The sequence below is a fragment of the Dicentrarchus labrax genome, unplaced genomic scaffold, assembly GCF_905237075.1.
Source record: "Dicentrarchus labrax unplaced genomic scaffold, dlabrax2021, whole genome shotgun sequence".
In the NCBI taxonomy this organism is placed as follows: domain Eukaryota; kingdom Metazoa; phylum Chordata; class Actinopteri; family Moronidae; genus Dicentrarchus; species Dicentrarchus labrax.
Genome location: NW_026136706.1, coordinates 15,203,598 through 15,227,501, shown reverse-complemented (window position 1 = coordinate 15,227,501; position 23,904 = coordinate 15,203,598). Strand labels below are relative to the sequence as shown.

General features: G+C 39.2%; 2 protein-coding genes across 4 annotated transcripts; both read right to left on the bottom strand.

The window, feature by feature from the left end:
• Positions 1 to 556: 556 nt before the first annotated feature.
• Positions 557 to 5,356, bottom strand: bbs5 (Bardet-Biedl syndrome 5). Its single transcript, XM_051403683.1, has 12 exons — positions 5,190 to 5,356; positions 4,221 to 4,303; positions 4,059 to 4,124; positions 3,510 to 3,559; positions 3,165 to 3,292; positions 2,938 to 3,073; positions 2,356 to 2,451; positions 1,796 to 1,858; positions 1,558 to 1,692; positions 1,251 to 1,334; positions 988 to 1,011; positions 557 to 885 (listed from the first exon to the last, which is right to left on the bottom strand). The coding sequence occupies exons 1-12, from the start codon at positions 5,249 to 5,251 to the stop codon at positions 784 to 786; spliced, it is 1,029 nt and encodes a 342-aa protein (XP_051259643.1). The 5' UTR covers positions 5,252 to 5,356; the 3' UTR covers positions 557 to 783.
• A 607-nt stretch (positions 5,357 to 5,963) lies between these two features.
• On the bottom strand, positions 5,964 to 22,688 carry col28a2a (collagen, type XXVIII, alpha 2a). 3 transcript variants are annotated; one of them, XM_051404711.1, is made up of 36 exons: positions 22,491 to 22,688; positions 22,125 to 22,271; positions 21,182 to 21,756; positions 20,680 to 20,700; positions 20,482 to 20,541; positions 19,460 to 19,513; positions 18,877 to 18,921; positions 18,756 to 18,782; positions 18,630 to 18,674; positions 18,467 to 18,511; positions 18,139 to 18,192; positions 17,155 to 17,223; positions 16,973 to 17,041; positions 16,734 to 16,802; positions 13,982 to 14,050; positions 13,082 to 13,150; positions 12,896 to 12,964; positions 12,376 to 12,444; positions 12,185 to 12,256; positions 11,949 to 12,017; positions 11,690 to 11,761; positions 11,387 to 11,455; positions 11,154 to 11,222; positions 10,991 to 11,059; positions 10,826 to 10,894; positions 10,663 to 10,731; positions 10,434 to 10,502; positions 10,116 to 10,184; positions 9,946 to 10,026; positions 9,580 to 9,615; positions 9,458 to 9,494; positions 8,199 to 8,756; positions 7,787 to 8,097; positions 7,113 to 7,362; positions 6,757 to 6,948; positions 5,964 to 6,672 (listed from the first exon to the last, which is right to left on the bottom strand). In XM_051404711.1, the coding sequence occupies exons 2-36, from the start codon at positions 22,258 to 22,260 to the stop codon at positions 6,665 to 6,667; spliced, it is 3,714 nt and encodes a 1,237-aa protein (XP_051260671.1). In that variant the 5' UTR covers positions 22,261 to 22,271; positions 22,491 to 22,688; the 3' UTR covers positions 5,964 to 6,664. The 3 variants fall into 3 exon arrangements, with proteins under 3 accessions (XP_051260671.1, XP_051260673.1, XP_051260672.1); XM_051404713.1 differs by having other exon boundaries at positions 5,964 to 6,669; XM_051404712.1 differs by having other exon boundaries at positions 22,501 to 22,688.
• Between the last annotated feature and the right edge of the window lie 1,216 nt (positions 22,689 to 23,904).

The window sequence follows — 23,904 nt, the reverse complement described above, 5'->3', positions numbered from 1 at the left end:
CAAACAGCCCATCCATGAAGAATTTGGGTTGGCCAAATCGGAAAGCTCACACAGCTGTCAGAGAGTAAACTGTGGCAACTGTGGAGCCTTGTCACCCTAGTGATTAGTAACAACATTGGTGTATGGCCACACAAAAATAACCTATGATATTTTCATTTTATTTACTCTATACTTTATTGAATCTGTCAATCGAATAGGGTGAGAAAAAAGAAAACAGGATTTTTCACAGATTTGGTTGGCATTTACTACAATCGTGTGTATTCCAGGGACATCTACATGTGGAGTGAGTCACGATTCACTGATAGTAATGACCACTACAGTGTGAGTCAGTATTTGTGTGTGAGACGTGCACAGAGGAGTTATCTAACAAGTAGACAGGGTCGGTCAACAGCTGCTGCGACAGGAGGTGACAGTTTATCCTCTTTTTAGACTTTTAAAATACTTCAGTGCATTGTGCAGATATGTATTTAGCCTGAGATCATTGTGTCCTTTCCACATACATTGTATATATGACACAGTACAAACCTACTGTACCAATAAAATGTACTCTCCAATATGTATTTAAATACATTTATTAACTTTAAACAATACAAACTGCATTATATTTCAAATTCAATTCACTACAAGAAAATGTTTTAGACAAATATCCCACAATAAATGTCATATACAAAGTATGAATAAACTGGACAATTTGTAACCTGACCTATAAATAAATAAACTGTTACCTTCATAATCACAATATCTACATAGAGTACATACATGTTATTCATGTTTCATGTTATTTCAGCCCATAACTTCCCACAGTCCTTGAAGTGTGAAGCCATCCTTCAGCTTTTCAATGGCGAGGCCCAGCTCCTCAGAGAAAACTGGCTCACGGTCTTGTTGCTTTGGAACAAGAAGAAACAAATGAAAAGAGCCCAAATGTTTCACAACCCAACATACTATATATTCATATATCAGGTAATAACATTGATTGTGAGACTTTACCTTGTTTCCATCAGCAAAGTAAGCCTGTGGACAAGCAACACACACAATTCATATGTTTAATCAAAACAACCGTGTCTGTAATAATAGATTATTGTTGTCTGATGAGCACCTCTCCCTACAAACAAGAGCACTAGGCAACATAAAGTTATGTTTGTTCATCATGCTGAGGCTCATGAGCTGACAGCTATTCTAAGAGTCTGAAAACTAAACCACTGACTCCCAGAGGAGCGGCGGGTGTATGGGTGGCCAACGGGCACACTCACAGTGAATGCATCGGTCTGCTCATCAGGTTCGATTTCCACGTCATCAGCAGGCTGTTCCACTGTGAGTTCTTCCAACGGCTGGGGCTGAAAGGATTGTTAGGACAAACAGTGCTATGACAACAACTTTCATCAGCTGAACTGATTAAAGAGCTAACAACAATGGAGAATTCAAAACATTTATGGGAATGTAGGTTTTAAAAAATCTGCTGTTAGAATGACAGTAAAGTATTTTAAAGTTGGTTTGTTTCCAGTTTCAACACTTTCTCACGTTTTAATATTATACTATTGAGGAGTTCATGCTCAATACCTTTTCTTCCATCTCATAGTCCACTCCAAAGATGGGGTTGGCAGAGTACACCTTATGCAACGAGTTGATTTCCTTCAGTGCGTCCTGAAGCTTATCCACAGGATCAATCTTAAACCCGAGCACATAGCCACCACTCTAAAAACAAAAGGACAAAGTATACTTGTGTATTTACAAGCAACAACAAGCAGTATTTATTAGTATCAAGTCATTATATTGTTATCAGAGAAAAACAGGTTACCTGGCGTGAGCTCTCGATCACCAAAGCCAAGCCGAACTTTGAGTCTCTTATTCTGATAGACCACTTTAAGGAAAAAAGGGGGAAAATAAAATTATAAATTATAAATAGAAATAATTATAATAAATGATTTTTCAACAGAAACAATATCATTAGCAGCTGCCTATGTGCAAGAGTACAGTGGTGTCTGTCTATGGCTGAACTGAAATGATCTCTTCTGTTATAATATTGATAGAGTATCACAAAGGTGCCTCATGTCTCGAGCTGTGTAACTGTACAGTACTCTAATAGTATCTCCTTTATTGTACTTTATGGTGTGTACTCTACATAAAGCGTATTCTTTAATCTACATAGACCTTGAATGTTGAATGGTGTATGTGCTCCTGAGCACATAATAGATGGTGTGTATGTTTCTTATGGCATTGAGCCATGAATTAGCAACATAAAGAGTCTTGTTTGTTAGAACCAATAAAAAGACAAATATATTTGCTCATCCTGCCCATTGATTTGTTGTGGCACGTAGGAAAGAGAGGACTGGATGTTATTGAGTGGATTGTACTTACGATCTGAAGGTAAGGAATGCTGACATTGAAGCTCTCATTCATATTGGCGTGCCACACAATCCGAACATTTGTGATAAAGAAGGTTCCCAGGTTACCCTAAAAGAAAGAAAACCAACCTCAGTCAAGGAAAAGGAACTTGCAGACTCATTGTAATCTAATTATCTCCAGTAATCTAATTTGTATTAGATGTGAACTCTTCAGAAATAACTGAGATTCAAGTAACTATGTAATAAATGGATTAAAACCCCACGTTGCATTGATAACTAACATTTTCATATAACTGTACCGTCTGTTGTAGACAGTAGTACACACCTTAACACATGTGGGATATGAAATGTAACTTTTTAATGCCTCCTGTTGGGACCAGTGTGTAGGATTTATTGGCATCTTGTGGTGAAGTTTCAGATAACAAACAGCTGAAAAAGCATGTAGGACAAACTATGGCGCCCTAATTAAAACAAACCTATGAATATTATATTGCTTTTCTGCCAATAGATCCCCCTAAATGTTACACACTGGACCTTTACGTAAATTGAAAAATGCTAAATTGAAGAAAATCAGACAGCTGTCAAGCACCAGTACCTGGTCACTGGATAAATTCCAAACTCCATTAATTTTATCATACACTTGCTCCCGGGGCAAGAGTCTGAGCTGCTTATTTTGAATGAGAGCAGCTCGCAATTTCAGGTCCCTGTACATTTTAGATGTCTCATAGGCCCTGTAACAAAAACATAACATTATAACATGTACATTTTACATTTATGGAGAATGTGATCAGACAATTGAACTTTCCCTTTGTATTGTTTTACCTGTGGACGGCAATGACAGAAGTAAAGAGCCGTGGACTTCCTGGAACCACATTTGTGAAAATGAACTCAAATCTTGTGTTGTTGGACTTTGTCAGGATGTAGAGTGCTTCAGTTTGGCCTCGCAATTTCTGGAGAAAAGCATTCAATTAATGAATTAGCATGGTTATCTGTTTCCCACTTTAAAATGATTGACTTGGCAACAAAAAGACATTTAACACAAACTTTGAGACAATCAAATATTTGTTCATTTAAGAAGTGAGTATAATATTAACAGTATATATGATGTGTGTGAGGAGATATAAAAAGGTTATGGACAAATACTCTGGACAACCATAATTTACTTACTGAGTTCGCTGTCCTTGTTGTGATGTTAATGATGGAGTTGTAACCCACAGCTGAAATAAATAACAGATTTCTATTTAGGCAGTCAAGTGCAAAATCCTGACTCCACACTTTGTTCACATGTGACAACACACTCAGATCAGATAAATGGTTACTTTCTTATTTAGTTCCTCAGTAGACTTTTTTAATTAATATCTTAAAACTCTCAATATTACTTGTACAAACATATATAATATATACATACATGATTGAACATGCAGCATACAAAATGAAGACACAAGCTTCATCTTACCAAAAGCCTATTTTCTGTTGGATTGTTCAGAAATTGGTGGCAATGGTCACTCACAAAATCTTTAGATACAGTTTCGGTTTAAGCAAAAAGTAAAATTAAATGGAGGGTGCCATGGAAGTCATTAAACACACAATAAAAACTGTTTGAAACCTTTGAAGGTGTCCATATAACACCATTAGTTTAATGCCATGCATTTCCAAGAGAGGGCAGACACATTCAGCTGATGGAGACACACTTAATAATCATACAGGTGTACTCACATAAATTGACTCTGGGTAGGGCCAAAGAATGCCAAATGATTCTCAGGTTTGTTACCAACAGCCGTCCTACAAATAAAGTAAACTAGTTAAAATAAAAGTAGACATTATCTGTTATCAGGTGACCAACAGAGTTTTAACCTCCGAGATATCTAACTTTACTACCTCGATCTCCATTGTTGCCTTTTGTGTCTTCTATGGAGTCCAGACAGTCTATTAGTACTTCTCCTGGACGTGTTTTCATCTGCCTGTGTACACGATAGATGGACAGATTGATCAGTGATGATACAGGATAGATGGACAGATTGATCAGTGATGATACAGGATAGATGGACAGATTGATCAGTGATGATACAGGATAGATAGACAGATTGATCAGTGATGATACAGGATAGATGGACAGATTGATCAGTGATGATACAGGATAGTTGGACAGATTGGGTGATGATACAGGATAGATGGACAGATTGATCAGTGATGATACAGGATAGATGGACAGATTGATCGGGGATGATACAGGATAGATGGACAGATTGATGCGGTGTTGAGTGATGATACAGGATAGATGGACAGATTGATCAGGGATGATACAGGATAGATAGACAGATTGATCAGTGATGATACAGGATAGATAGACAGATTGATCAGTGATGATACAGGATAGATGGACAGATTGATCAGGGATGATACAGGATAGATAGACAGATTGATCGGTGATGATACAGGATAGATAGACAGATTGATCAGTGATGATACAGGATAGATGGACAGATTGATCAGGGATGATACAGGATAGTGCAGATTGATCAGGGATGATACAGGATAGATAGACAGATTGATCAGTGATGATACAGGATAGATGGACAGACAGTGGACAGGTTTAACATAAGTCAGCTAAGTGTATCACAGCTGGTTACAGTAGCATGCGAGCATTGAGATAATCTACATATACGACATAAAGCTACAGTAAAACGTGTTTCCACGGGAGAACATGAAGCTAAACTCAATCCTTGGAGCCTTGCATTAACACAATTGGTTTTGGTTAGCCAATTAGCGTAGTTGAGCTAACTAGCTCGTACGACGGGGAAATAACCCCCCAACAAAAGCGATTTCTGCGCGGCAGCGTTAACTTACTGTGCTGTTATGTCGAATCTAACGTCCCTGTCTTCCCAGAGAGCATCTAAAACAGACGCCATGACCGCTGGTTACCACTCCCTCGGGTTAGTTTCAGTAAGGTTTACAAAGCTACCCCCGCAGCTAGCTTAAAACGGGCTAATCTGACAGAGCCGCTGTAGCGTCATAATCACTATGGCAACGGACGGCAAGCCGAGAGGGCAACGTTGTGGATCTGTTTCAAAACGTCTGACAAAAACTGCGAAGTAGAGACATGTTCGTGACCTTTAATAGGTTTAAAATGGTCTACAAGTCTACGTAAGCATTGGGGTACATGTTAGTACAGTGTCAATAGGTTTCTGGTTGCTTTGTGAGACAGCTGTCCTTCAAGAACCAGCTATAAAACTGTAAATAAAAGGACTTTCCCCCATTATGACTGCAGGGAGGAATGCTCCAAAGTTTATGCAAACTATTAAACCCCAAATGGGACTCCTAATTAGTGCGTTATTAAAGGCAGGTGTGCTAGAAAGGCCTAGCAATTAAGATGTTAACACATGTACAGACAAAGTTAGTTTTTTTTTATTTGTGTTGAATTTTCAATAACATTGCATGAGTTTTAACAAAAAGCTAATTTTAGTGTCCAAGTCCAGTGTTCTTGGCAGTGAAAATAATTATTTTAAAGATATTTTTGGGGCTTTTTTATGCCCTTCTTTTGATAGATAGACAGGAACACATGCAGCAAAGGCCCGCAGGTTGGAATTGAACGTGGGCCACTGCAGTAAAAACAGGCAACCATCATTATTTTATATTTTATTATTAAAAAACATACAAAACGTCTATTCAGATATACACACACTGCCTAAATAGACAGGACTTTAAAAGATGGAAAAGCCTCAATCTTCATCACAACAAGACATCGCAGTAAACCTCTGAAAGCAGTAGAAAGACAGAAATGGCTCTTTATTACAGCTGCCAGTTATAACCGAATGGACACATTGTAATTACAAACAGAATGAACATAAAAAGTACCCAGCATATTTTAGCAAATCTTATCAACAAGGTAATCACACACTGTATTGTCGCTGTCTTGCTAGAAATGTATTCAGTGAATATAAAGCATGTGGCTCATAGAGGTATAAGAACAATCTACAGATTAGATTTAAACTGTAATAAGATTTCTGTAGTTGTCATTGTAAATCCAGGACAGTCAGACCCTGATTTCTTCTGGTGTATCAAGCACAATACAATTTATTTGAGGTAATAACGTCATTTTTTTAAAGTCATTAATTGGGTTGAAACAGGAACATATCAGCAGTTTTCAGGATGACTTTTCTAGCACTGCTTTGCTATTTGATCAGAAAATGCATTTATGTTTGAGGACAAGAGTGTTAGAAAAGATATTTTCTGAACACATCAGACAGAATGCATCACATTAAAATAACAAATCAGCAGATTGTAGAGTAGTAAAGTCCTTTTTCTTATGGCATCTTCTCCTTTTATCCTGCTGGAGACAAAACAGTATAATATTCAGAAAATAAAAATAAAACAAGACTGTGCACATTTCCTGTTACGGATCTATAAAAGTTACCTGTTCTGAATAGAACACAAGTCTTCTTGCATTCAGCCTCTGTTTCGAAACGGTTGTCATTTCCAGCGCAGCCGCCGTACCAAAACTGTGCACAGGCATTGGCCTGCTTGTCATAGTACCAGCTGATGCTATAGTTTCTGCAGTTGCCTTGGTCCAAGCTGAGGTTACAGCGTGGCTCAAGAGGAGTGGCCTCTGGAGAAGAAATGGTGTGTGAGACGCATGTTTTCCAAAGAATATTTATGTATTTGATGCCTTTTTCACAGCAGATATTTGGACTTGTCATAGCAGGAAAAGCACAGGTGTTATTAATAACATTAATGATGTCTCTGTTCTACCCACGTCTCTGAAGTACTCACCTGCTGGCACGACTGGCCTCACCACGGGCTGCACCTGATTATTGTTTAAAGATGAAACTGAGCCCAGTGCTGCAGATGAGGATGAAGATGTAGAAGAGGATGAAGATGATGATGATAGGACTGCCTCATTGAACGCTGAGCTTTCTCTCACAGGCGATGAAGATGCTGTTTTGTTGACTACAGCTACAGTACTACTGCCCCGCACCTGGGCTCTTAAGTCTAAATCTTCACCTTCATCATCCTCCACCACCTAGAAGACAAAATATTAAAATATAATATTTAATTGAAAGAAGAGTTTTGTATCATCAGCAAAGAAAATTATAATAGTAAAGTGCTGCAGGGATGAGGTATTTATACTTTATATTGTTTATAATGGGATTTTCCCCTTGTATTTTGGATTACTGCTAAATAAGCTCTGTTGCAAATAAAGGGTTTTTGATCCCTACAAATTTTGTTAAATAGATAAGATACTATAAGATAATCTTCACATATGAACGCCACTTTTATGATTTTTGAAGCCTTATTTCAGGCATCTAACCAAAAGCCCATTAAAAAAAACCCCACTATCTTCAAGGAGAGGGAATCTTAAGTGCTAAAACACTAACTCAGTTCCAGGTTTTAGGACTCATTCCTGCAGCACCCTATATTGTTCTTTCAGATTTTTAAGTAAAGACCTGGACAGGGAGAGGATTAGCACTGATGGGCAGTGTGAAAGTGTCTCCACGGCCTCTGGTATTTGTGCGTCTTGGATTTTGGATCTCCTCTTGGTAATTGTAACCATTGCCGTTGTTCCCATGTCCATTGTTACCATAAGCATGACCATTATTGCCATAGCCATTGTATCCATTGGTATTCTCTCCATGTCCATTGTTTCCATTACTACCATGCCCATTGTTACCGTTCCAGTGTCCATTTGTTACGTGATTGTAAATGAGGGCGCCATTTTCATCTTCACAGAACTGGCTGACGAGTTTAGACTCTAGCGCTGGAAAAACAAAATTCAGAAATCAGTTAACTTTCGGCACTTTACAACCTCTTAGCAAATACAATAGCTATATATTAACAACATCTGACAAGGATTTTCACCTGTGAGAGTATTGAAGTCGTCAATGAGGTACATGTGTTCAGTGTCAGGGTCTGAGGCAATGAGGTTGAGTTCTTGCAGGAACTCAGCCTGCGTAGGATCAGAGGAATTGACGATCCCCAGGGCGTACATCTCAATGTTTGCAGCGTGAGCTTCCCTCACAGCTATGTCAAGTTTGACAGGCTCTCGTTTGTCAGTCTGACCATCAGTGATGACGATGGCTACTTTTCTGACTCCAGGCCGAGCGCTGAAGAAAGCCTCCTGAGTCGCCTTTCTGATGGCAGTGCCGGTATAGGTGCCCTCGCCCATGTAAGGCATCTTTCTGATTGCCTGCTTAACGTCCTGTTTGTTCACGTAGCGAGCCAAGTTGAACTCCAATTGGACATCCAGACTGTAGAGGACCAGTCCGATTCTGGTGGCGTTGCGTCCCACTGTGGTCCGTTCCACCAACCTGGTGACAAAGTCCTTGATGATTTCAAAGTTCTCGGGGCCAACACTCTCTGAGCTGTCGATGACGAACACAAGTTCCATTGGCCTTTCTTTGCACTTGATGCCACATCCTGAAAACAAGTAAATATTGTAACTACTTTACTATTGTCCTATAGCTTTAAAGCTGCACTAATCAATATTTTTATTGTAATGATGGAGCAATAAACAATGTGTAGTATGAAAAGGCTCACAGGGATGAACCCGACTCTGCGAATCACATCAGCTCTAAAGAATCTTTTAGCATCTTTAAGGTCATTGTTTTGATTTAATGGCAACAAAGCAGCAATCGCTGTGACTGGCAAGTGAAGCCAACACGGAAGCAATAAAATGATCTTTGAATGGCCTCTTGAGGCTGGGTACAGAAGTGAGTTGGTCTTCATAAGGTCTCATATTAAAATGCTCTACTTTACAGCAGAAATAAACATGTTTACAGGACAAAAAATGATTTTGGTGTCTCTGGCAAAATTTTTTAAATGTTCATTTATTGAACTTTACCAGGAGTGAACTCTCACACTCCATGTTTTTGCCCATTTTTGGATTTGCTGGGAGCTGGCAGAGTCAGGACTTTGAAGATGGCAACGGCCAGAGCCGAACACACTGATCTTCACAACAGCTCCTCAGAAACAAAAGGGTGACGTCATGGAGACTACGTTCATTTTTAATTCATATAGCCTTGTTCCCAGACACAGCAGACTAAACCCCATCATACACCTGCCCATCACCAAAAAGCCAAACATTACACCAGTAAACTAGACTTGGCTAGTTGTCTTACCACAGATTTCTTTGATCAGCTTAATAATGTCTTCCCTCTGAAAAATATGGGAACATTCATATTAGTACAAAATGACTATCATTTATTGAATCTTCAAACATTAGTTAAATTCATGAACTTACTGTAAGGCCTGCTTCTCCTTTCACTCCTGGCCTCCCCTGGGATTTGGGAGAAGTTTAAAACAAAATCACTGTTTCTGTAACATGTTAAATACTTGTATCTCTATCTACTAGGATTGTGATGTAGATTGTTCTCATATACTGCAAATACACACACTCCACATAGTAATTTTATTCACTTATACAATTAATCTAATTTTTTCCTGGTAGTTTACTGTCAAGTAAAAAATAGCTGAGAGCTCTTAATGTGTTTTTTTGGTGAGTGACGAAACCTCTTGCTCTCTACAGCTACAAGCCAGCAGTATCTTCAAATATTGGCTGTTTGATTGTTTATCTAAGGAAGTGAGGAATAAGAGCTGCTTTGCTTACTGCTTCACCAGGGACTCCAGTATCTCCCATGTCTCCTTTTATACCTTTCAGTCCCCTCTCGCCCTGTAATCCACGATCGCCCTGCAACAAGGGAAGAGTAATTCAACAGTCAGAGACCAGTTAATCAGATATCAATGAAATGGTTAAGAAGATATGTGCAATTCCATCACCTTAGCTCCTGGAAATCCATCTCCTTGAGGCCCTCTTGGTCCAATCATACCTTGAGATCCTGGCTCACCCTGAAATTAATTCAAATTTTACTGAATCATACAGGAGCGCTGCACACTGCATCATAAATTATTGTGATCTGCAGGTTGTTTTGTCAGGCAGCTCTATTGTGTAACAAGTCTGCACCACTTAAGCGTATGATATTGCTTCACTCCTACATGCTGTGGACAAGAAAGTACAAATCTGAATTAATCCTGATTATAAAGAACTTGATAAGTGCTTTAAGGACAGCGTTTACATAAAACAGTAGTGACAATTACCTTTGGCCCTTGAATACCTTCTCCTGGGGGACCAGTTGGACCAGGAGGTCCTTGCCTCCCAACATTACCCTTAAAACAAATGTTTAAAGTCATCAGACCACTGGTTTATGAAAAATAGTATCATAGTACAACTTTGTATGTTTAATTTATGTTTAATATATTAGCTATGATTCGGATTTGAATATTAATCGTAATTAGATCAAGCTGTTTATTAGATAATCTTCCTTACAGGTGGTCCTTGTAAACCCTCTCCAGATGGGCCGGGCAAACCTGGCAATCCTCTAAAGCCAATGTCACCCTGAAACAGACATCCAATTAATAAATTCATTATGAGCATCTCAATACATAAACACACAAAACATAAAAAACTTAAAAAACATGTAGGCACAAACCTTGGGACCAGGAATTCCTATTCCTTCTACGCCCGGCTCGCCCGGTAAGCCTGGCATGCCTGGAGGACCCTAAAGTAAGTACATAAAAAGTTCAGACAATGCTAACATGCACAGGATTTACTGGTTACAGAATTTGAGTATGTGCAAAATATTCTTGATACGAACCAGAGGGCCGGGGAGGCCTTCTCCTTTTGGACCACCTGGACCCGGTAAACCCGGATGACCACGTTCACCCTGGTTAAATAAAATTTAGTGATGAAAACCAACAACATTATGTAGATTATAACAATTTTATCAATAAAAACATACAGTGTTCTTAAGTGTTCACCTTTGGACCAGGTAATCCATGGCCTGTCTCCCCAACAGGACCAGGGGGACCAGCGGGACCTAAATCACCCTGGAAACAAACACAGCAAGTTGAATAGTCTGAACTATTTTTTAGATGTGTTTCCTCATTAAACTCTATCTGGCAGTTCTTCTGACTTGGCACCAAGGTTGTCTATCTCAGTGCCAAAAATCTATGTTAAGAGACAGTTTGATAATACACTTTTATTTATTTACCTTTGGACCTGATATAGACCGTCCTGGCTGCCCTGGCATGCCCAGATGGCCTGGTATCCCACGTTCACCCTGAAAGGTGAGAGTTGGCATGAGACGTAAGATCTAATTCATGCTTGTCATTATTCCGACAATACTTACGTTGCCAACAACATGCAGAGGACATGTTCTGTTGTTCTATTCAAAGGTTGGGTTAATGTGGCATAAATCTTCGACAGCAAGGTATTTATCATAGAATAAAGACGCTGCTTATACTACTTCATCAAGAACGCACCACAATTAAATACTTGTTTGATTAGTTCTTACCTTTGGTCCAGAGGGTCCTGAGATCCCAGGAGGCCCATGTAACCCACGGATGCCCCTCAGACCCTGGTCACCCTGGGAGGAATGACAGCACACATTCAATTTGATTTGTACAGTGCCAAGAGATTATCTCAGGACACTTCCAAATAGAGCAGGTCCAGACTGTACTCCTATAGAGACCAAACAATTCCTGCATCATCTGATTAACATTTGTTGTCATATAAATTCTGAACTACACAAGGATTTATAATCTAAAGCATACCTTCTCCCCCTGAATGCCAATTCCTTGTGCTCCTTCAGGGCCTCTTAAACCAGGTAAACCAGCCTCCCCCTAAGAGAGGAAAGGCAGATGAGACATAGAAAAAATTTAAATTATGTTTATTTATTGTAAGCCAGTAGATAAAGGAAATGACAGTAGAGTTCAGATACTACAAAAAAAATTTGGAAATCGGGATTTGAAGTGGAAGTTTTTCCCAGAGCTGACAAAATGTACTTTACCTTCTGCCCTGGAGCTCCATCCTCTCCTGGAAGACCAGGCAGTCCACCCAGACCAGACGCTCCAGGCTCTCCCTGTAACAACAGAATAGCATTATTTGATTTTTGATGGATTCAGCACATTGGCACTCCCCATAGGCTACTATAGACCATGACCAAATTAATTTGTGTGGTTCAGACATGCAATGTATTACCTTTGGACCAGGCTCACCAATGCCTCTCTCTCCTGTAGTTCCCTGCTCTCCTGGTAAACCCTGGTCTCCCTAGAAAATAACAAAGAGACATAACACGTAATTATAAAAAATGTAACAAACCTGCAAAGTCTGGACTTGCTTGACATGTTGTTTGTCCTGTTGGCTGCAATTTGAAACTTGTTTACAATAAAAATGTTTTATCCATATTATATTAAATAAAAAAAAAAAAAACGATATCAGCAATATTACAACTGTAGAAACCAGCCTAAACACTAACACCCTATATACAGTTGATTTACAGTAGCTGTGTAATTTGAGTTTTTCATGCTTGTAACAAACACTTTTTGATTCATCCTGCTGCACAGTGAAGTGAGAGGACAGTGTTCAGTTGTAACTAGATTTACCTGGAATCAAATGCAAACCTTTGTCTGTGTGAGGTGGTAATGTTTATGGCAACCATTGTACCAGCTCTATGGCCACACAAACACAAGCAATCTTACATTTCATTTAATTAACAAACCTTAGGTCCAGGTAAACCCTCTCCTGGAATTCCTCTTCCTCCTGGTGGACCCCTTGGACCCTCGACTCCCTGAGCAGGAATAAAGATTAGCGGGCTTTCAGTGCAGAGTGTGTTACTACTCTATGTATATATATAGGTGTAAAGTGAAAACACATATTTATTTTTTATATAAGACATTTTGCAAACCTTCTCTCCCTGTATGCCCACTCCTGTTAGTCCAGTTGGCCCTGGAAGACCTGGAAGCCCCAATTGACCCTGAAAGGAAAACACCAGTTTAATATATAAGTATCAGTTCTCAGTCCTCTAGTAGCTGTGGAGCAGGTTTTTTATGCGTGGGTCTCTGTTTTGTTCATCTGTATATAAAGACTGTATATAAAGATGGACGACGCGTCTCCACTTCCACTGCAAAAATTAAGCCAAAATATCCCAAATACAGCTGCTGCCATCTGCCACTGGTGACTCTGATAATTAAGAGCCAGTGTGCACAGTAATGATCGAGGTCCTGCTCATACACAAAGCCCATTCAAACATGAGCATGGATCAGCTGTCAATCATGACTCGAAACCCTCTTTTATAGCATCAAATTACTAATTAAAATCAAACTCATCAAAAAAAATGGACACTTGAAAAAACATCGGTGTGATAAGAACTACCTAAAAGGACAAAAAACATATTAAGTAAAATTATTAGACTTTTATGTGTACTTTGATGTTTTAGTTTGACCCATACTTTAAACATGTTTCATGAGGAAGGAAATGCACTTTGTTAGACCTCAAAGATAAACATAATGTGTTTTTGTGAATAACACTGAATATAAAGGCACCTTTTATTGAAATAAATGCATCAATGACACGTTTTACCAATTATATTGGTTCTATATTACAGTCTTTTATAGTACACAATGCAGTCCTATCTTTTCTTCAGTAACCAGACTTCACTTTCCTCTCACCTTATTCAGTCTAGTGTTTTAAGAGGCCCTCTTGAAGCCTAGAGGACATTTAGGCTGCCTTATGGATTTCATTAGAGCCTTTGTGTAGACGTTGTGTAGAGTGTTTGTCTTTATTAAATGATACATTTACAACCCACCCTTTCTCCTTTGATTCCTGCACCCTGTTGTCCCCTCGGCCCCCTCAGTCCAGGAAGCCCCCGATCCCCCTGTGGAACAAAATCAGGTTATTGCTGTCAGTTACATCACAGCTACTTGGCATTGGGTCACAGCCAAGCTCTGCATTGTTCTCAGTGAAGAAAGTATGGAAGAAGAGCATGTTTGTTCCTGTTACCCTCTTGTGATTGATTACATTAAAAAAATCCAACCCACAAGGAATGGAAACTTCTTCATGGCATTTCTCGACTGCATGATTCTTTAACCTTTTCCACGACCGGTTGATGGGAACTGCATGAGCAACATCCAAGTGTAATGAAATGCAGACCTGATCATACTAACTCTACGTGTGTGTGTTTATGTGTGTGGAGTGGGTTTATTCACCTCTGACAGAAGCACTCTGATCCCTTTTTACAAGCGGTAGAAGTCAGCAGAGGAGTAAAATCTATAATAGCTAGGAAGTCTGGTGTAGATCAAACAGATGTGTAGTAGCTTGAGGACATTTCCTGTCTTCAGTTTCCAAGAGCTTTCTAACAAATAAAAGTGTACGTATATTTCTTCACAGAGAAACCTCAAAACCACATAAATATGCTCCTTCCTTTGTCATTTTTACCTACAAGTTCTGTCTTTTCTTTTTACTCTTACTTGGGTATTATATGATAATCTCACTTCATTGCAGTTTTTTTTTTACGTGCTGTTGCAAAATAAGACGTGCTTTAAATAATAATCTCCATGCATATGCCTAGCAATCCCAGCTATATATTCTTGAAAGGGGTATTTGCAGAATCTATTGAAAAAACTGTATATGTCCCATAATGCAGCATGTTGCAGCACGGGAGGGGAAAGAAATACTGTTTGTACAGGCTTTACACATCAACAACAGAGTAAGTAGTAATGCTACAGTGAACACCTGAGTCGTGAGTCAGAGAGTTGGAACTGAGTGAGATCTGCTTTTGACAGATGCAGGCAATGAACTGCAGAATGGCCCAGATACTGTACATACACGTAGACACGTAGTTCACGCTCATCTGTAAGAAGATCACTACGATGTGTTTTTCTTTATTGTATTTTTAGATTTGAGAGTTATATGCCAATTTATAGCCACACGCAGTATTTAACAGCAACTTTTGTTTTACTACTAGAATCTAGCAGCTAATTGTTTATGCAAGAAGGTTTTGAAGCTGTTATTTACTGGTAATGGCTAATGTACCAATAATCTATAATTGCTTTTAAACATGCTGAATCGAAAAAGTTAAAGAATATCTGAAGCCCGTAAATTGTATATTTATATCAGATATCACATCCAGCGTGGGAGCAACACAGATACAAACACAGGCAAAGCAGAATGAAGCTTTGACATGACTCAATACAGCAGAGCTTCAAGTAAAGGATAAAATTAAAGGATTGTTTCATATCCAACTGGGGACCTTTGTCGCATTATCTAGGGTTAAGGGGTTACATCTAGGGTTTAAGTACTTGTAGAGGAAGAAGAAGAAGAAGAAGAAGAAGAAGAAGAAGAAGAAGAAGAAGAAGAAGATATACTTTCGTAAACCCCAATGGTGAAGTTAAGAGTAAGTGGGGTTTCAAGGGTACTATACAAAAAACTGTTTTATGGAAATGTGGCTTCAGAGTGCAGCAAGTTCTGGTCCTTCACATATTTACTGACGTCTTTAATTAAATTTTCTGGTAAAGCTTCAGGTAACTTTCCTTTTGTGTTGATTCTGGTGGACCCTGTGTGTGCGGTAGTGTTTACATTACCTTGTTTCATTTGATGTCAGTGGGAATCTGATTGAATTTGACCCAGTGGAAGGCAGAATAACAACATATAGAAATAGCCAATCTTCTGGCTGATGGTCTTGTTTATGTATCTTGTTTATGTAGGACATATAGTCACATCAGAATTACATTCAGACTGCCATAACCAGTTACAAACTCCTTGTAGTAGGTTTAATTTAGGCTTTTACTTACTTTTCGAACAACCTTGTGTATTAGATGTGTTCAGTTCCACATACTTACACATGAGCAGCTGCACTGAAGGTTAAGTGTTTTTCTGAAGAGACTAATCGATGCAGGAGCTAGTGGGGTCTTTTATCTAATATATATTTTAATAAATATCTGTCTTCTGTGTTTGATTGAAATGTGCAACCTGGCTAATGTTTCTGAAGACCACTGTTGACAGTCTCTCTTCAAATGTAAATGTGTTCCTACATATGAACCACTGAGACTGCAAAACCCTGTATAAGACCTTTTCACAGCAGCCACTTCCACATGAAGTAGTAGGGTAAACACATGTGTTCTACTCCATTCAGATCAAACAGAGTCAGGGTGCCGCTATTGTGAAGGTTCGCTCACTGGAAAGGCTCTGCTACACTCAATTGAACGGGACCTTCATTAGTATCATTGGTAATGCCTGTGTTTACCCTATTTCATGTCAGAATGGCTGCTGTGAAAAAAGGTCTTATCTGACAAATGTCATAACAAATCATTAACAGTATATGAGTAAAGCAAGACAGTTCTCTGCAACATTTGAACTTCTATCAGTATTTTCGAAGCATTAAGGCATTACTTGATGATCAACAAATGACTTATTGTTATTTAATTCATCTGTAACAATGTTTTAAGAATATCGTCTGTCTCTTACTGGTCTACCCTATAGAAAACATTGCCAAAGCATTGTGGTACATTCTAGTTTTCACCTCAAGTTGGTTACTTTTGTTTTAAAGAGATAGATAATACCTTTGGTCCGGGAAACCCCTCGCCGTGGGGTCCTTTATCCCCTGGAACACCTTGTGGTCCTTGAGGTCCCTATAAACAAAGTCAGAGAGTATAATATGTCACCCAAACAGTGCTCAGGTCAAAGTACCTGTATGGGTTTTCTCTACAGATCACATTTGTCACTGTAACAAAAATGGACACCACAGACAGATAAACATTAATCTGTTTGCAATAGCACAGACTGTTACTTCTAAACTTACAGGAAGGCCGGGTTCACCCACTCCAGGAGGACCAGGAGGACCAGATCGCCCCTGGAATCCCATGTCACCCTGCAGATTTACATAGAAACTTAATTGAATTAGTGAAACCCAAAGAAATGCAAATAGCAAACAATCACAAAGTACAAGAACATATTCAGAGGATCGTCCATAGCATCATTTACCTTTGATCCAGGATATCCAATACCAATTTCCCCCTGAATTCCTGGAGGGCCAGGTGGGCCACGCTCACCCTGTAATCACAAACATGATAACAGTTAGCACACAACATCCTTTAAAATCACTTTTCTGTCTTATTTATCCTCTCCTGTGCAGATATGATGCTCCTTTAAGGCTGAAAATAATGCTGAAAATAATGCTGTAAATCCTGCGTACTAAATGAGGTGGTGGGTATAGATATTTGATCTCTTCCTGCAGGTCAGGACATATAAGAGCTTAACTTGAGCTCCAGTACTGTCTCAAATTTCAAGAAACCCCAAACAACAGTGTTTTAAAAATAACAAAGAACTCCTGGAAGCTCTTCACAGCATCAATTTTAGGATTAATTACAATATCTGCTTGCCTTTAGGTAACTTTTATCTAAAATAAAAAACATAAATGCTAAGCCTTACATGAAAAGATATTATGTAAACATTTAGAGTTTCACAATATGTTTTTTTTTTTCTAGAAATATATATAAATAAAATGAATATGTGAAAAGGCTTGTCTTACATGAGTCTCTTTCGGACACAACTCACACTACCAAGGGACCACCAAGAATCAAATGCTTCCTACATGTCCTCACATGGCGAGACACTGAGCATACACTGACTTTCCATGTATGTTATTAACTGGAGGCCTTGTTGGAGAAGCTGACGATGCTGTAGGCACTTCCTAGGCTGTAGTTAGTAACAGGATACAACCCATTAGGAAAACCTGTAGTAAGATTTGGTGGTGGTGAATAACAGTAATGATGGTGGAAGACACTGGCTTATTGCCAAATGTTCACACGGGGATCTATTACCAGACAAACGGGCCTCTGTGCTGCATGGTAAAGACCAGGGTGGTAAAGCTCCAACCTATTGTTTAAACTAATCATAAAAGGAAAAGTAAAGGTCACAACAGATGTGCACGGTGAGGTAAGTAAAAGTTGTTCGAAAGGGGCTGACCTGCTTTCCCTGAGGACCCTCTGGTCCGACGTCTCCATGTGGTCCTGGTAACCCCTGGACAGAAACGACATACAGCCATTAATAAAGAACCATCCAGTAAGACATGGGACATTTTGTGGTGATTTCTGCAGCTATTTTCTTCAATATAAAGGAGATTTCATCTAGTTTAAGAGCTCACACACAGTATCCCTGGCAGTTAATATGCATATGCAAAGCTAGAATGTCATACTACCAATAAGTTATATGTATACTTGACCACAATAAAGTGAAGACAAGCTCCATAAACATTTGCAACAATTGCATATTTTATTATTAAAATATTACTGACCTGCAGGCCTCTAATTCCTCTTGTTCCAACTGACCCCTCAGGACCCTGAAGCGTATTATTTAAGGAAGAGCATGAGATCAAACACAGTATGTACAGTAAGTAGGAATTATTAAACTGAAAACATAATATTGCAGTATGTGTAGTGTCAACAGTGCTGTCATACCCTGTCTCCTTTGATTCCTGGAGTCCCGCACTCACCCCTCTCACCCTGTGTAGGAATTAAAGTATTGCACAGGCTCGATTCCAACAAAATAAAATGTTATCATTGTCATTCATCTAAATCACATACCTTCTCTCCTTTGTAACCTGGTTTCCCCTGCAAATAAAATAAATGAGATGTTCTGTGTGAATAAATTACAGAGGCTGTAATGAATATTTTATTTATGTTGGTCATGAATTGTGGCATTTACCTCAGCACCCTCTCGCCCGGGAAGACCACTCAGTCCTGCTTCACCCTGATATGACAGAAAGTTCACTATCTCATTATATCAATGAATAAGAGTTTATCCAAGCTACTGTAAAGTAAATACCTAAATACAGAGTAAACATTCTGAAATTGCTCGTATAAACAGATTTAGAAGAAAAACAAATAAAAAAAGAGATAAAGAAATGAAACATCCTGCATTCAGCCAAGGTTTTACCTACTGTAACAACAGTTAATGGACTGAAACCTTAATACATTTTAAAATTAATGTGAATAAGCCGTTTGAGTCCTAAACCCTAAAACTAAATGATAAAGACATAAAGAATGAATTGGTGATGAATAAATTGACGGTTTCTGATTATTCATAAATGATCCTAATAATTTCTAACAGATGGCCACATATCTGGCACATGACATGTCACGATTTACAGATATTGGATGACCCAGTTCAGGAAGTTTTTCCCAAAATGTAATTTATGTGTGGAGCAATGAGGAAGTATTATATAACTCCTGACAGAGCCCGGCAGCTAAGAAATCCATAGTACATATGGCCATCAAAAAGCACGCACCTTTAACCCTTTAAGCCCCGGGGCTCCATCGTCTCCGGAGCGACCCTTTTTCCCCTGGAGAATGAAACAAAGTGATGGTTGAGGTTTAATTAATTTATTCCATTGACATTTTGCTCTCTTCTTGGTGTGCATGGAAAACAAAATCAGAGAAAGGTAACTGGGCTGATGTCTGAATGCATGTTACATATGTGCTTATAGATGTGAGGACTGTATGATAATTGAAGCCATAGGTGGGCATGAGGTGTCTTGTCCACAGGGCCAGGGGTCATTGTCTTGAGCTGCACCTGGACTGCGTGTGTCAGTTGCTTTCCACCAGAAATCACTAGTTTGTGACCATTAAACTAATGAGAGCAATTATGAGAGCCTCCTAGTCTGAGTGTAAGAATTTGAAGAATCTCTGAGGAGAAAGCACCTGGTTAATGACAACACAGCTGTCTGTCAGCAACATGATAATCTGCCAGGTTGCTGGAAAGCTTGACATTACATGGAGGGGACTATTATTTGACGAGCAGATGGGGCTTGAGTGGAAGTGTGTTGAGTGGGGTGCCTAGAGAGGGTTGGGTCATCTTCTTCTGGTCTCTCTATCCCTAAGTAACTGATTTATGGTGGCCAAAGGTCCACTTTTATAGGGAGTGGAGGTCTAAATGTGGTGCCTCTGGTTTCCATGGGGGACATCTAATGTTAAATGAGAAATGCACAATAACTGGGTGAACCTGGGAACACAGAGTCACAACAAACATATTTCTCTGGGAATCGCTCCTCTCCTTTCAGCTGTTTCCATAGATTTGCTTTTAGAATGTGGGACCACCTATCACTTACTCTGCTTGTGCAAATGCCTGCAAGCTACACTGAGGGGAAAAGTAATTATCCCGAATGTTCAAAACGGAACAATTACCATTCCGAAGATATCATGTTAAATTTTTCTGCACAAGATTTCAGGAATCCAAAACAACTTGTGACACTTCAAAAGGAAACTCTTTGGTTGTGGGGATATGTGGAAGAGATTGAGGCTAAATACTCACCGCAGGCCCGCTTGGGCCCCTCTCTCCTTTCTCACAAGCACATTTCTGAGCCAGAGGGCACTTTAAAAAAAAAAGAGACATGTTAGATAAGCTGTCATGAATGTAATTCTATACTGTCAAAGTGGGCACCTTCACCAAAGTACACATTATTAAACGTCAAAAGATTCTATACATGAGTCTAATTGTAATGATACTTACTCCTTCATCAGCCAAGCTAGTCTGCAAAGATAAGAAAAGTTGATAAATGTCAGTCAGTGCAATAATATTGCAGTCACTGTGAGATTTGTGATGCAGATTTCTTATGTTCATTTAATGTAGCACAATATAAAACTACTTCACACAAACATTAATTTTGTGACTGATGAGTTATATGATGATTGAGGAGTCACACTGTCATAAATTCATGTATAAACACAAGTGATGTGTTACACAAGTTGTTTCTACATAAAGGAATGTAATGTGAGGTTGCAAGACAAACTAAACTCGTGCAGATGTCAAACAGTATTTTTCTAAAGCTGGGTAAAAAGCAGCGAAAGACATTCTTTCATTTGTTTCTCCAGAGCATTGTCATCATTCCATCTCCATACAAATACCTGAACAGGCCTGTCCATGTGTCTACTCTGAATAGATGCTTATTCAAAGCAAATACATCACTTTTGTTCCCAGTGTTGTCTGCTGAAAGACAAGGTATTATACTCACAATCTTAGTGATGATTTTTTCAACAATGTCTTCGTCCTGTAAATTATGGAGGAAGTGGGAGGCCGGGGCACTGGCGAGCAGGCGGAGTTGGGCTACGTTGGCTGGCTCGTTGGCTTCACGGGTGATGCCCAGAGTGAAGAATTTGATGCCCTGGTTCTTGGCGTCAGCAACAGCAGAGAAAATGTCAGGGTTCCTCGGGTGAGAAATACCATCTGTGAGCAGCACGGCTACTTTGATGCTGCCTGGGCTGGACTCCTCCAGGTAGATCTTGGTCATGTTGGTGATGGCGTAGGTGGTGTAGGTGCCGTGCCCGATGTAGACGATGGGAGTTATGCGGGCCTTGAAGTTCTCTGTGCCCCTCCAGTCTCTGAAGGTTTGCTCTGTGATAACATGACTGCTGTACTGAAGTAGGGCCACCCTCAAGCTCAAGGTGCGGCCGGTCTGCAGCCGAAGCCCTTGGAGTCTTTCCACCATGTTCATGGCAAACTGCTTTTCCTGCTCGTGATTGTCTTTGGCACTCTCAGAGCTGTCCAATAGAAAGGAGAGCTCCAGGCCACAGTCCTCATCTAGGATGGCTGTGTACAGACAGAACAGGATGAAGGACTCTCTAACTCACATTGTTTTATATTACATTACATTACATTACTTTCTCTAAGCAACTGACTTGTTTCTTACAAATCTATATAGTTTTCACACAGAGCAGAAAAACTGTAGTTTAGTAGGCCACCAGTCAGAATAAGACATGAAGTGCAGGCATATAGTTTTTTTGGTGCTGTAATATATTGATTAAGCAAAGTATGGGAAATCATACAAACACAAAACCCTTTCAGTCTAAATATAATATCATGGCAACATGATGGTGAATTTCCTGAAACAAAAAGACAGTTTTTGGTATCAGAATAAGAAAGTTTTCATTCATTGTATTTTTCATTCATTTTCTTACCTTGTCCATCATGAATGTTTGCAGCCTGAGGTTTGTTCTTGAATTTCTTGCTAGTTTTCCTCTCCTCATAAAAGTCTTGGGCCCAGACACCGGTCAGTGCTGTGACCAGCAGCACTGACATAAAGGAGGGGAGCATCCTTGTCCCAACTATGGAGAAAAAAAGCAACAACAATTCAAATTTCAATCAGTGTTACTGTCCACAAAAGTAGTTTCTCCATCAAATCAGAGCAGAGCAGCTTGTGCATCCATCCATTTTATTTGCTAGGCTCAAGAACATGTCAGAAAACAGTCAGATGTAAAAAGCCAAACTAAACTGCTGAATATTATATAGTAAATATATTAAAATAACTGAGCAATCATCCTCACATCAACTCACAGTCCAACCTCCTTTTGAAAGTTTGCAATTTCTATTCTTCAGTGGCGTATTTTGAGTGCAGCCCAAAATGTAGACAACAGGAACAGCAGAAGACCGGTGTGCACAGCGAGGTACAGTTAGCTCATTGATTGTGCAGCAGCAGTAGCAGCAGTGTCAGTCGTTCAGTCATTCTGTGGAGCAGAGAGTGAGAGACCCTGAGACACTCACTCCTCTTTTATAAGGAGGCAGAAACAGACCAGATCCCATGGAGCCTTGCCAAGACTCCCATTCTGCCCTCAGGGCAGGGGACGGCTGTGGGATATGTTTGCAACAGTAAAAGCAATGTGTGTGCTGAAATTTGCATTTTAATCACTACAAGTACAATAAAATGTCGATGTATATGTTTACTAGGGGGTAAGTCATGTTTAAACACCACAGAATTATAATTAGCATGTACTGTAATTGCACGTTAGTGTATTTGTCATACTTTTATTGAAAAGTTGCACAGCTGACAGATACATAAGGAGGCATATTTCAACTTTTTTTAAACTCATGATACAGTTAAATAGTTCGATTAACAGCTTAATACTGACGATTATTTTACAGTATTTGCTTTAAGAGGATAAAATGTCTGTTATGATGTATACGTTTTAAGGTGCGTCTTAGATAATATTGGTTTAAAGCACTTTCTTATGTCCATAGTGAGCAGGAAAGAGTGCAAAAGTTCTGAATTTTAGAGTCAGATGTATCTTTGCAAATCTCCATTTAAGAATATCTGTTAACTAAGTCAGATAAGCTTGCAGAAAAATGTTGAATATAAAATACACACCAGAATAAAATTTAAAATTTGGCATTGATGCCAGAATAAATTCCACAGGTAAGGGGGTTGGGGGACTTAATGGCAAAGGCCTGGTCACCTTTGGTCTCCACCCTGGACTGTGGAATGACCACAACAGCCCTGCCTGAGGAAAAAGGGTTAAAAGGTCAGAGATTTCTAACTTAATTTTGTAATGACCAAGCAGTGCTAGAAAAGGGGAATTTGATTTGTTCTGTTTTACTTAAGAAACAGCGGATGATCACAGTATTCTCAACAGAAACCTCAACTACACAACTCAACTGGGCAAAACATCTCTGAAATACCATCCAGAGGGTTGCATGAGCAATGCATATTTATCTCTTTTTAGATTAGAAACAGATCTAAAGAGATAAGTTAGCACAAGCAAAGAGGGCAGTACTCTCAGTAACCTCAAACAATGAGTATGTGTGCTGTTTGCATTAGATTTATCTCTTTTTGGGTGCTGTGATTTGTTTCCTTTAATTATACCTTTATGAGAAATGGAGTTGCAACTAGCAAGTGACATGCAATAGATCTTTCAGAAAATAAATAACTGAAGACTGTAGGTGGTACTTCACCTTCCAGACCCT